General features: G+C 36.8%; 2 protein-coding genes across 3 annotated transcripts; one reads left to right on the top strand and one right to left on the bottom strand.

Moving 5' to 3' along the window:
• Positions 1-1,287: 1,287 nt before the first annotated feature.
• LOC104118931 (uncharacterized) lies at positions 1,288-5,547 on the top strand. Of its 2 annotated transcripts, XM_009630322.4 has the most exons (7): positions 1,288-1,940; positions 2,846-3,375; positions 3,466-3,533; positions 4,165-4,221; positions 4,850-4,939; positions 5,041-5,217; positions 5,307-5,547. In XM_009630322.4, exons 1-7 carry the CDS (start codon positions 1,408-1,410, stop codon positions 5,352-5,354), a joined length of 1,503 nt encoding a protein of 500 aa, XP_009628617.1. In that variant the 5' UTR covers positions 1,288-1,407; the 3' UTR covers positions 5,355-5,547. The 2 variants fall into 2 exon arrangements, with proteins under 2 accessions (XP_009628617.1, XP_070052389.1); XM_070196288.1 differs by lacking the exons at positions 4,850-4,939; positions 5,041-5,217; positions 5,307-5,547 and adding an exon at positions 4,596-4,739.
• A 2,600-nt stretch (positions 5,548-8,147) lies between these two features.
• Positions 8,148-9,275, bottom strand: LOC104118932 (transcription termination factor MTEF1, chloroplastic). The gene has a single exon (XM_009630323.4). It carries the CDS (start codon positions 9,190-9,192, stop codon positions 8,299-8,301), a length of 894 nt encoding a protein of 297 aa, XP_009628618.1. The 5' UTR covers positions 9,193-9,275; the 3' UTR covers positions 8,148-8,298.
• Between the last annotated feature and the right edge of the window lie 2,851 nt (positions 9,276-12,126).

Genomic DNA, 12,126 nt, shown 5'->3' with positions numbered 1-12,126 from the left:
CTCGCTTCTGGACAAGCGCATGTGCGATTATGACAGCAGTTGGGAGCTTCAGCTGTTGTTCCCAATTTCCAACTTGGTCTGAGCCTCGTCCGATTGATACTCGGGGCCTCCGGGGCCCCGCCGGAACATATCAACAAGTTTGGAATCATAAAACATACTCGCTCGAACCCTCAGAACGCCCGAAATAACACTAAAACTAAGTATCTCACCCCAAAACCAATTGAATCAAACTTATGAACTTCAAGTTCTTCAAATTACTCCCAATGCGCCAAAACATACTTAAACTACTCGGAATGACACCAAATTTTGCGTGCAAGTCTTAAATGACATTACAGAACTATTCCCAGTCTCAGAATTCCATTTGGATCTTTATATCACCAAAACCCGCTCCAAACCAAATTTAAAGGACTTTTAAAACCTTCAAAGAACCAGCTTTCACTATTAGACGCAAATTCGCTCTCGGGTCATCCAAAATCTGATCTGATTATACGCTCAAGTCCGAAATCATCATACGAACTTATTAGAACCGTCAAATCCCGATTCTGAGGTCGTTTACTTAAAATGTTGACCGAAGTCAAACTTAGCCTTTTAAGGCCAATTTAAGGATCCAAGTGTTCCGATTTCAACCCGAACCCTTCCAAATCCCGAACCAACCATCCCCGCAAGTCATAAAACAGTAAAAGCACGTACGAGAAGTCTTACTTAGGGAAACGGGGTTCTAGAAAGTAAAACGACTGGTCGGATCGTTACAATTGGGTTCTACGAGTCGGGTGGCGAGGTTAGGGAAAGGGGTGGTGGGGAGGGGGTGGAGTGGGAGTGGAGGTGGGGTAGGGGTTTTGGGGGTAGGGGCAAGGATGGGGTGCATAGTAGGGCGGGGGACTAGGGTGGAGAAGGTTGAAAAATATTTTTCCTCTCTCTGGTGGGACAGTCATTGAGGGCATGAGAAAAATATTTTTCAAAACATTTAAGTCAACCAAACATGAATAAAAAATTTAGAAAAGAATAATATTTTTCTTCGTACCAAAAATACCCCTAATGACAATTATTAACAAATTACGACCTTTGGAATCAAACCCAAATTACAAAGCTTACATTAACAAATAAATAAAATTACATAGGCAAAATGGGGAACTCGACTCAAACCAAGAGAAGTGGTCTTATTTCTATTTATTTTCTTATTTATCTTTTAAAAGGATCAATAAGAAAAAAAAAAGATATAATAAAACTTAATAAAAAGTATCTACGTACTCTTTTTAAAAATATTGTGAATGACAGCTACATTATGTTCAAGACCTATCAATATACAATGGGAATTGCCATCTGTATATATAAAGGCAATATAGCCAGTAATCATAACGTCAGTGAAGCTTCTTACAGTTCACCTGCCGGAATACTTCGCCGTAGAAAATGGACGAGTCCTGGAGAATAAAAATGGGAATGCCTTTCACCACCACAACAACAACAAAAACCAGCCTTCCCAGCCGACTTTCCATGGAAGCCACCACTCGTCGCCGGCGGGAAATCTCCGGCGACTCTGAATTGGACCCCGAAGATTTCAGTGACGTATTCGGAGGACCTCCTCGCAGTGTACTTCAACGGCAGTTCTCCGCCTGCGATGATTATACTAGGCCCTCAAATTTATCCTACGATGAGATATTTCGATCGCAGGCGAGAATGTTTCCGGGGAGGTGTCACCGGAACTTTCCGGAATTCAAGATTCCGGTCGAAAAAGGTGGCCGGAGAATTGATCACGGATTTTATGGCGATATATTTGGATGCAATGAAGAAGAAGAAATGATGAGAAGGTCGAGGACGAGGTCAGGTTCTAAGTCCAAGGCGAGCTCTTCGTCGGCGTTGAGCTCAGAGGACATTAGTCCCCTCCGGCCGGCGATCGGCGGCGAATGTTATGACGACATTTCGTTCTTCGCTACAAAACTCAGGTATATATTTACTCCGTACTCTACCGTTACCTCCAGTTTCCGTATGAACCTGGGAATTTTACATATATGGCCAGGTATATGGTTTATATTACACTGGGTTTAGATATTCTTCTTCTTTCCCTCTCGGGTCTTTGTGTCATTTGAAAGGAGAAAATATATTTTTTCCGAAGGAGAAAAACATTTTGACTAATCAATAATTGGGATTTATTGAGAATTAAACCTTCTCCTTTGTTTAAGATGAAGTTATATGATGTAATGGAGCTGACTCAAGCTTTTATGTAGAGGGACTGGTCCGACTGGATATAGTTGATGCTGCAATTGAAATTCCTTATTTGAGGGGAAAAAACTGTTATTTTGTTACATATATTTCTGCACAGCAACTTTTTTAAGGATAATTTGACCAAATTTCTTAGTGAAATTGTAAATTGAATTAAACACCTTTCTTCAAATGATAGACGTTTAAAGCAATGTTAACTATTAACTTAAAATATATATTTCACTGAAATAAAATTCGTCGAGGTTTTGAAATTTGAATTGATAAACACCTAATTTTGGATGGTGAGAGTATAACTTTGTTGACGGCAAAACAAGTACTATAACTTTGTCGGACTTGCGCAGAAATATTTGAAAAATATCTCAAAATTATGAAAAGGCACGAAGATAGATTTTTAGGTTATGAACGAAATGCGAGGAAGAGAGATAACCAGTTAGCGAAGATCATTCACTATCCATATCATGTAGTCTACCCCTTAGCCCAATTATAACTTTTTCTTTTTCATTACTTCCATGGTCGTGCGACATCAGCAATACTGTTGAGATGGTTTGTTGGTAGATGTTACCACATTTGCCCTTTTATAATGAAAGAAGATCTTGATGTATGCCATGGTTGTTTTATGCATTTTTAGACCAATAAATGTACCAACTGGATGGAACTCAACTAGAATGATGTATGAAGAATACCAAGGGTTGCAGGGAACGCCAGTATTTTCATGCCATCCACCTTACTACAACACCAAAAACGAGCACAATGAGGATTTCAGAAGCAATAATCTTGCATTCAACCAAAGAAATTCATCTCCAGAATCAATTGGTATGAATCCCATATCTTCTAGCAACCACAAGGTGTCCACAAATGCTTTCGAGCTCAACTCGCCTTCCTCTATTGTCTCCTCCTCACTTTGTAAAGAGCATGATGACAGCATAGCCTGCAGAGATCAACATAATATGTCTCAACTAGAAACGTCAGAGCAAGATGAAGATGAAATCATGAGCTCTTATGTTATTGAAGTCAACCCCGATTATGGAGAAGGATCAGCGGAGGAAGAAAACGCGGTCCATGAAGCTATTGCTTGGGCTAAGGAGAAGTTCCAAGGACACTGTTCAGAGAATAATTTGAGTTTTGAAGAGGAAAAACAGCAGTCAGGAGAGATAGAAGGTGCGATGAAGGACTTTCTCTCTATTTCAAATATATTCTCTTTTGAATTCCCATTAACATCACTGTTTCTGACTATTCTTCAACTTGCAGAAGTGTCTACTTTACATCAGTTTCTGGAGGAACAAAGAGATGGACATGAATTGACCGAAATAACTACGGTAATTTTTGACAATGATCTTGCAAGACATTTTAAAGAAATGCATATATTTATGTTGGTATAATAAGCGAAACTTGAATTTTGTTCGGAAAGTTGAGAAGAGGAGAGGGCAGGGGAATCAGTAAAACTCTCCCTTCCTATGTTTATACAAAGGAATACAGAATTTGTCAAGGATATAATAGTTTTCACTTGGAACTGATGGGATTTTCTCTGGAGAATGAAGTAGAGAAATCTGAGAAAAACAGAGAATTTTACGGTCCAATCCACCAAAATTTCTTCCCCTCTTTTTGTGCACCCCCAACAAGAAAGAATCATTCTGTTTCAGATTATCTCTTATTTGCTCCCTACAGAAGCAAGTGGAAGAACGCCATATGTGATCTTATTGTTTTCCATTTTTTCGCTGCCCCTCCATTTCTATACTTACCAACAAAGAGGGAAATAGACATATTGACAATAGTACAGAGAAAAAGTCAAATGTACTTTGAAATGCCGATAAACAATATCATGAAAGCCTAAGAAAGAAAAAAACAATATCTTGACACTGCAGGAAACAGGGAAGGGGTGTGGTTTCATAATGTTGAGATTAAGACAATTTGTCCTTTTAGTTTTTCTAGCATAACTTCTTTTTGCAGGATGATGAACCGGATAAATGGGCAACTGGAGAAGAAAGACTGCAACTTCAGAATGATGTAAGCTTCAATTTTTCTTAGTTAGTACTCTCTTCCTCCGGTCCACAATAAGTGACCCTTTTACCTTTTCATTTTGGTCTAAAATAAGTGTCCATTTACAATCAAGAAGGAATTAATTTTATTTTTCTAAAATTTGCCCTTATTTACATATTCCAATGTGTCAATGTAACAATTAATTAAGGTTAATTTAGTGAATACATCTTTTTTTTTCTCTAGGAGTTCCTACTTCTTTAATGGGTATGTCAAAGGTAAAATTGTCACTTATTGTGGACCCGAGGGAGTACCATACAGAGTTACATACCTAATAAATCAATGATATTCTTATAATTGGGTTTTTCGTTGCCAGTTGATCTCTAGCAATATTGATTTGATAGGCTCTTGTAGTTCCTTGACAAAGTTTCAACTCAAATAGCAATATCAACATATAAGTAATGAGATCTACCATGGATTCCAAGTCCATGACTTAAACTACATCTCTCAATGACTACAGCAGTGGTTTCCAAAGAGTCTAGTTAAGATGTGTTATGGAACTCTATTATTGTATAAAGCATATAGAATTTAATACGTAGATGTTTCAAACATTGAGAAGTTCAAGCTTCGTGTAAAAGTCTGTTTATAATGGGTACAGATGGAAATGGAGTTACTGGATGAAAAGGTAACGCTATGGTCGACTGGCAAGGAAGCTGACATTCGATTGCTCCTTTCAACACTACATCATGTAAGATCATACCCCGTTTCTGTCAATAAATCAGTGATTTACAGTTTGTGATTGCTGGAAAGATTCACTGAACATGACTCCCTCTTCCCAAATTTTCTCAGATTGTATGGCCTGAAAGTGGGTGGCTTCCAATTCCATTAACAAACTTAATAGACAGTGCACATGTGAAGAAGGCTTATCAGAAAGCAAGAGTCTGTTTGCATCCAGACAAATTGCAACAGAGAAATGCAACCCTTGGGCAAAAATATGTTGCACAGAAGGCATTTTCCATACTTCAGGTCTAGATTTGATAAATAATGTTCACTGTAATGAACTACCAGAGTCCCTAAACTCTCTTTTTCTCATGCTTTTTTTCTCTCTTTTGTAGGATACTTGGGCAGCATTCCTTTCTGCAGACATCTTCTTCTGTCACTGAGAAACAGTTTTATTATCTATGCCCTTTACCCGCATGTGAGAAAAAAGAAACAAGGAAGTTTGTACTTCAGATAGCTTAAATGCTACTGATGAAAAATGATCAACGGATGCCAAGTTGTTCGCATAGCACTTGTGCTGTATAGGGTGTATTGAAGGGGATGACTGAATAGAACTTTCTGCTCTCGTTAACAATTTATTTGTGTGAGAGAACCAATAGCTTTTGGGTTAAGATTAACGTATAGGTTGAAAAATCATTATCCAAAAAACATCAGAACGCGATTTTTTTACTCTGCTTTCTACCAAACAGATGGACCTTTAGAAGGGACTGGGAGCAACAAAAAAAAAACGGAAAACGGCCTGATATACCTCTCTACTTTATTTTATCAATCCTAATCCCCGTTATACTTGCCATTCAAGTTTACCTTTGCCGTCAATCAAAGTCTGAATTTGCCCTTATTTTAACAGCCTGGACACGTGTCACATCAGGAACAAAAGACTCATCCCAAGTTTTAAACCCGGTTCTTTTACAAACCCGCCCCTTAATTCAACCCATTACCCGACACCCATTCCCCAACTCACTTCTCTCCAATTTGCTCTTACTTTTTTTCCAGTTTTTCGCATCAAGATTAAAACATCACTATTGAGCTCCTAATTTGAAAAGAGAATTGGGTATTGATAAAAATGATGCTCTAAAGAATGAGTGACATGATAAATTTGAAATCCTGAAAAGTCCTTTGAAACCTTCTGTTAATAAGTTAGCATCAGCATCAATACCTTCTTTCAGATCGAATCAATAATCATCAACCGTAAAGAATCAACCACAAAGTAAAGATTTTGACGATAAAGTTGGACTTATGAAGGCAAACTAGAGCAAACATTCAACGCCAAAATCAGAGGAAATTACTAAATGGGTGTGCTAGAATTGGCAAGTATAGGTGGTTGAGGTGCTTTTCCGGTCAAGCGGTGGTGGTGGCGGCGCCAGAACTGCCACCGTTTGAGCACCATATAAAGGGCCTTTGGCAAATAAAATGTTGGAGAAATAAAAGAAATTTTTGGGTCCTTCTCTCTTCTGCCATTACACAAAATAAGTAACTACGTATTTTTCTTTTTTTAATTAATTACACATTACTTCTATATTTTCTTGGTTTTGAGATGATTAGTGGATTCTAAAGTGTTTGAATCAACATATTAAACTATCTAGTTTACTCTTGGAGGAAAAAGAGTAAAGAAAGGAGAGGAACAAGAGCTATGTTTCTCTATACATAAATTTGATGATCAAGATTAGATTTTCAATGTTTTGGAATGTGTATTTGCTCAATTATTGTTCATCCTTTTGATATTTATAATATAAATGAGTCTAAGTTCTGATTCTTCACTAAAGAGCAGTGAGTTGGGAATGGGTATTGGGTAATGGGTTGAATCAAGGGGCGGGTTTGTAAAAGAATCGGGTTTTTAAATTGGGACGAGTCTTTTGTTCCTTATGTGCCATGTGTTCTGGCCGTTAAAATTGGGGCAAATTTAAAACTTGAAAAAAGGGCTAAATATACCCCTCTACTTTTAAATATTGTCTACATTTAACATTCATTATATTATCCGGCCAAATTTACTTCTACCGTTATACTATCTGGCCAAATTTACCCCTATAATCAGCAAACATTTAAAAATTACCTCTTCATCTATTAAGTAATCCAAAATTTCCTAAATTTCTTTTATTTAAATCACTTGTTGTTCTTCTTGCTCCATTATTTTCAGAAATTACTATTGATGTGAATGCTAAAGTTACTAGACTATACAAATTATTCATAATTATTTTTAATTACCAATGCACTCACTTCTCTTCTTGTAATAATGGGTTTGGAATTCGTTTAAAATTTTATTTATTTTTCAATCATATACACACCGTAGAATTCAGTGGGTCTATTTATTGTGTATTATATGCAGCTGATTATCATATATGTACATGTATATTTAAATATATTTTGTCATTGCCTGATTAGTATAGAGTTCGATCGACTAACTTAAGAGTGCACAATGTGTAGGCATTTGATTAAAGCAAAGTGGAATTCGATAATGTAAAGTCTCCGAGAAACTTCAATTTCAATCACTAATACTTGCAAAGTCTCCATACATTTGGTGCAACGAATTCATTAAATTGGGGATGTTAAAAACTATCTAATTTAGATTTTTTAATTTATTATACTTTGTTTATTAACAGTTGTATTATTTATTATTTTTCTCTTTTTTTCTTTCTCCAATTCAAAAAGCAGGTAAATGTCAATTATTTCAAAAATATTGAACAAAAAATAAGTATCGGTAAAGGCTCTTTTCCGCAAGAAAAAAAAAAAAAAACTAAAACAACTTAAAAGAAATAGATTAACAGACAGAAATACACTGTATTTTTGCGTACGATGAGTCATCTTGTTTTCCCATTGCCTTTTGACGTTAATTCATTAATCTTTGGAATAATATTCTTTACTTTGTATCCAAACTGATTGACCTTTTAAAGAAGAAATAAACAATAAAAGGAGAAAAAACTTAGAATAACATCAATGAAAGAGGTTAATACAAAAGTACACAATTGTTTGAGGGTAACCCTTCTCTTATTTTCGAGATAAATTTGGACGATGTTTCACTGATAAAGAATTTTACATTTAGAGAGTAAAAATAAAGTGGTATAAATCACACCTGAACTGCTATAACAGTTATTATAAAAATTTGAGTTCAAAGAAGAAAGTTGTTTTGACTCTCTGGACGAACATAACCCAGTTATTTCTGAAGAAAAGGCAAATCAATATATCAGAAACTGATCCTCTAGTCACATATGCATTCCCTATTGAAAATTATTAGCCAAATTTACATTACATTAAACAACGTGTTTGAGAAAATATGTTAGCAAAGGATTTACAGAGAGATGAGAATTAATAATATCCAGAGATGAGATTACTTTATCTAGTTTCTTGCCTTATCATCTCCTTGAACTCTTCATCAGTAGTCTTGAGCATCAAAGGCAAGGGAATTGAAACTCCACTCTGTACAACTTCATTGTGCCTTGGCTTTATCCTCTTCTCCAAACTAAAAGCAAAATACTGAGGAAACTCCGTCAATTCATCCAATTCACCTCCCATTTCTTGAGAAAAGTATTCAAATTTAGGCTTGAAATTGTTGTCAATGCTGAAAGTGAACAGCCCTGGACACCTCAAAGTCATTTCCACTGCTTCATTTCTTGAAAATCCTAGACTTACCAAATACTCCAGCTTGGGTATCAACGTATTTTCCACACTGGAAACCAACAATATTGGATCCTGATAAGCTAAATGATGCAAATCTCTGAACCCAAGTCTTTGAAGATAAAACAAAGCTGGTTTTAGCTGGTCTTTCACACTGCAAATTAGTAATCTTGGACATTTGTTAATGACCCTTCTGAAGTTACTTTCAGGGACTCTTAGGTCTTTTGAGAGGAAGTTGAAAACTGGATTGAGGTCAGATCTTATATCTGATGTCAAGATTCTTGGGCACATGCCAAAGATTCTTGCAAAGTCCTTTTGGTGAAGGCCTTTGGACTGAAGGAAGGTGATGATGGAATGAATAGTGTGTAACGAAGCTGTGTGGAGACAAGGGTTTTGAGAGAGTGCTTTTCCTGAATCAACACCCATGATTTCCAAGCACAAGATTTTCTCCTTGAATTGCAAAGAAATGTTCTTGTGAGTTGGTTGATAGAGTAGGTTTTTTTGGAGAATGGATTTTGGTTTTGTTGATAAAAGACTCATCTCTTGCTCTGATGGTGATGATGATGGTAATTTCTGAACAGAGAAGCATAGAGAAGAATGAAAAGATGACATGTTTGGTAAGGGAATTTCAAGAATGGCAAGTTTTAGTTTGATTGATTCTTATGAAATGGATTCCTTTTTCCTATGATTTTTATAAGGCCACCTGGCAGTTTGCTTTGAATTTATTGGCTCTTTGTAGATTTGGATAGCATATTGTAAATTACACTTTTGATACCACACCAAGGTTCTTCGACAAGTAACTTATCCTGTCTGGTAATGGAGAAATGTCTTAAAATTGCCACCATCAATTTCAAACAGTGACTACTTTAATTGATTGGAGGAAAACAGATAAGTATATAAAAAAAAATGGATAGCCTGTGAATAGCATTTCCCCACGTGCAATAGCATCCGGTCGGATGGAAAATGGCTGCACTATCAATTGCATTGCATTGTTTGCTGTAGTGATGACCATTTGATCTTTATAGCGGATCTAGTAATATATGAACGCATGACTTTTAATTTAGACCTAAATTTATTTATGTAAAACTCATTATCGTTGCTTAAATATTAATATAAACTCATAACTTAAACAAGGTGATGGGTTCGATCTTGAATTTAAAAAATTAAAATCCCAAATTTACATCGTATTTTAAGTTCAATAGTAACAAAAATGAATGGATAAGCAAGACAAATTCTTGCGTAATGATGACCTTTTAATCTTATTACTAGTATTTTAAGCCCATTCATAACCGTTCATGATAGAATGGATAAGCAAAAAGAAATCCTTGTGTAATGACAACCTTTTGATCTTATTCGTAACCGTTTTTTATGGATGGATAAGCAAGAAATCCTTGCAATTAGACAAATCAATCGATAAGGTTAGCTAGGTTTTTCCTCTGATCAAGTAATAGATCTTTCATTACAACAGTAAGATGGATAAGTGTATGAACACTTGAATAGGTGCTGGAAAACTTTGGAAAACTTTATCTCTTATTGAATGCATAAATGAGTTTAACTACAAGTTACAGTAACCAACTTTCTAGAGTTTTATGTAAACCAAATATCTAAAGAATCATATCTAAATGAAATAGATAACTCTGAAGAACTAACTATGATATCATCTAATCTAGAAGATAAATGCAATCTAATCTAAAGAGATAAATACTAAGAACAAACTGATAACTACTAGTAACAGGGATTGTTGGTCCGATACGCCCCCCTCAAGTTAGACTATGTGTCACTAAGCCTAACTTGAACAGATTGCGATCAAAGGCTGGTTTGGCAAGTGCTTTAGTGAGCGTATCAGCTAGTTGGTCAGTTGAATGAACATGAACAACTCGAACCGCCTTGCGTTCAACATGGTTGCACACAAAAGGAAAGTCTACCTCGACATGCTTCATGCGACTATGAAGGCCCGAATTCTCGCTTAGCTAAGTGACACCAATGTTGTCACAGTAGATTGTCGGGGTATCTCTAATATTAAGCCGCATTTCAAGCAATAGGTTTCTCACCCATAACAATTCGGCAAGAGCATTGGCAACAGCTCTATATTCGGCTTCAGTTGATGAGCGAGCGACAGTTTTTTGCTTTTTTGAAGACCAACTGATGGGGTATCGGTCAAGGAACAGAATATAACCAGACGTGGAGGATCTGTCAGTGAGATCTCTAGCCCAGTCGGCATCAGAATACATGTGCAGATTGAAATCAACATTTGGGGACACACGTAGGCCAAACTGAATTGTACCACGAAGGTACCTGAGAACACGTTTCACAGATTTCGAATGAAGATCATATGGCGATTGCATAAACTGGGACAATTTATTGCCTGCATAGGAAATATCCGGCCTTGTAAAAGATAGATATTGAAGTTTGCCTAGGACTCGACGATAGCGAGTTGCATTTTTTGCGGAGCCCCATCATTAAGTTTTAGCAACGCAGAGGCACTCATTGGTGTGTTAGCGCTCTTACAATCAGCCATCAATTCATCATTCAGGATCTCATTAACATAATTAGCTTGAGAGAGAATAATATCATCAGAATTCCGAATCACCTCAACACCAAGAAAATAATTAAGATTTCCTAAATCTTTAATTGAAAAACGAGAGGCAAGGGAAGATATAACCTCATTCACAGTGATAGAGTTGCTGCCAGTAACTATGATATCATCAACATTTACCAAAATAAACATGAAACCAGCGTTGCTATGCCGAGTGAATAAGGAGTTGTCAGATTTAGTCTTGACAAATCCCATGTAGGAAAGATGGCCTTTGAGTGCATTATACCAAGCCCGAGGTGCTTGCATCAAGCCATAAATTGCTTTGCGCAACTTACAAATATGAGTCTGATTATTAGCACAAGCAAAACCCGGAGGTTGCGTCATGTAGACCTCTTCTTCAAGGTCACCTTGAAGAAATGCATTGTTGACTTCGAGTTAACGAAGAAGCCAGTGAAAACGAAGGGCAACAACAAGTATGATTCGCACAATCGTGGGTTTGACCACTGGACTGAAAGTGGAGTGAAAGTCGACACCCGGCCTTTGAATAAATCCCTTCGCAACCAGTCTTGCTTTGTAGCGATCAACAGAACCATACGTTTTACTCTTAATCCTGAAAAGCCACTTACATGAAACAACATTCTTAGAGGGATCATTTGTAACAAGTTCCCAAGTGTGGTTATTCAGTAAAGCATCAAATTTATTTTTCATTGCAGCTCTCCACTCCGGATGTTTTTGGGCTTGTTTGAAAGTGTGGGGTACGAGTGTAGGTTCCAAGTGAGTGAAGTTGTCACGACCCAAACTGATGGGCTGCGACGGGCACCCGGTACCTTACTTAACCGAGTACCAATATTACATATCATTCTTATCGTACGGTCATTTGTAAATGGGCCAAACGGGCCGTCATGGGTTAACCAGAATAAACATAAGGGAATACTCAATATAGGATGACCCAATCTGATATAAAAACTTATACATGTGACAAAGGGCCTATAAGACCAAAATTACACTAG

Source organism: Nicotiana tomentosiformis, chromosome 2 (assembly GCF_000390325.3).
Source record: "Nicotiana tomentosiformis chromosome 2, ASM39032v3, whole genome shotgun sequence".
In the NCBI taxonomy this organism is placed as follows: Eukaryota; Viridiplantae; Streptophyta; class Magnoliopsida; order Solanales; family Solanaceae; genus Nicotiana; species Nicotiana tomentosiformis.
This window is presented reverse-complemented; position numbering and strand designations above follow the sequence as displayed.

What these genes read in the sequence shown, in the direction of transcription:
- LOC104118931 (XM_009630322.4), top strand. Translation starts at nt 1,408, where the DNA reads ATGGACGAGTCCTGGAGAATAAAAATGGGAATGCCTTTCACCACCACA. An exon ending in TTCTTCGCTACAAAACTCAG is followed by an intron (nt 1,941 to 2,845) that starts GTATATATTTAC and finishes ATGCATTTTTAG; the next exon opens with ACCAATAAATGTACCAACTG. An exon ending in TCCTTTCAACACTACATCAT is followed by an intron (nt 4,940 to 5,040) that starts GTAAGATCATAC and finishes AAATTTTCTCAG; the next exon opens with ATTGTATGGCCTGAAAGTGG.
- LOC104118932 (XM_009630323.4), bottom strand. Translation starts at nt 9,192, where the DNA reads ATGTCATCTTTTCATTCTTCTCTATGCTTCTCTGTTCAGAAATTACCA.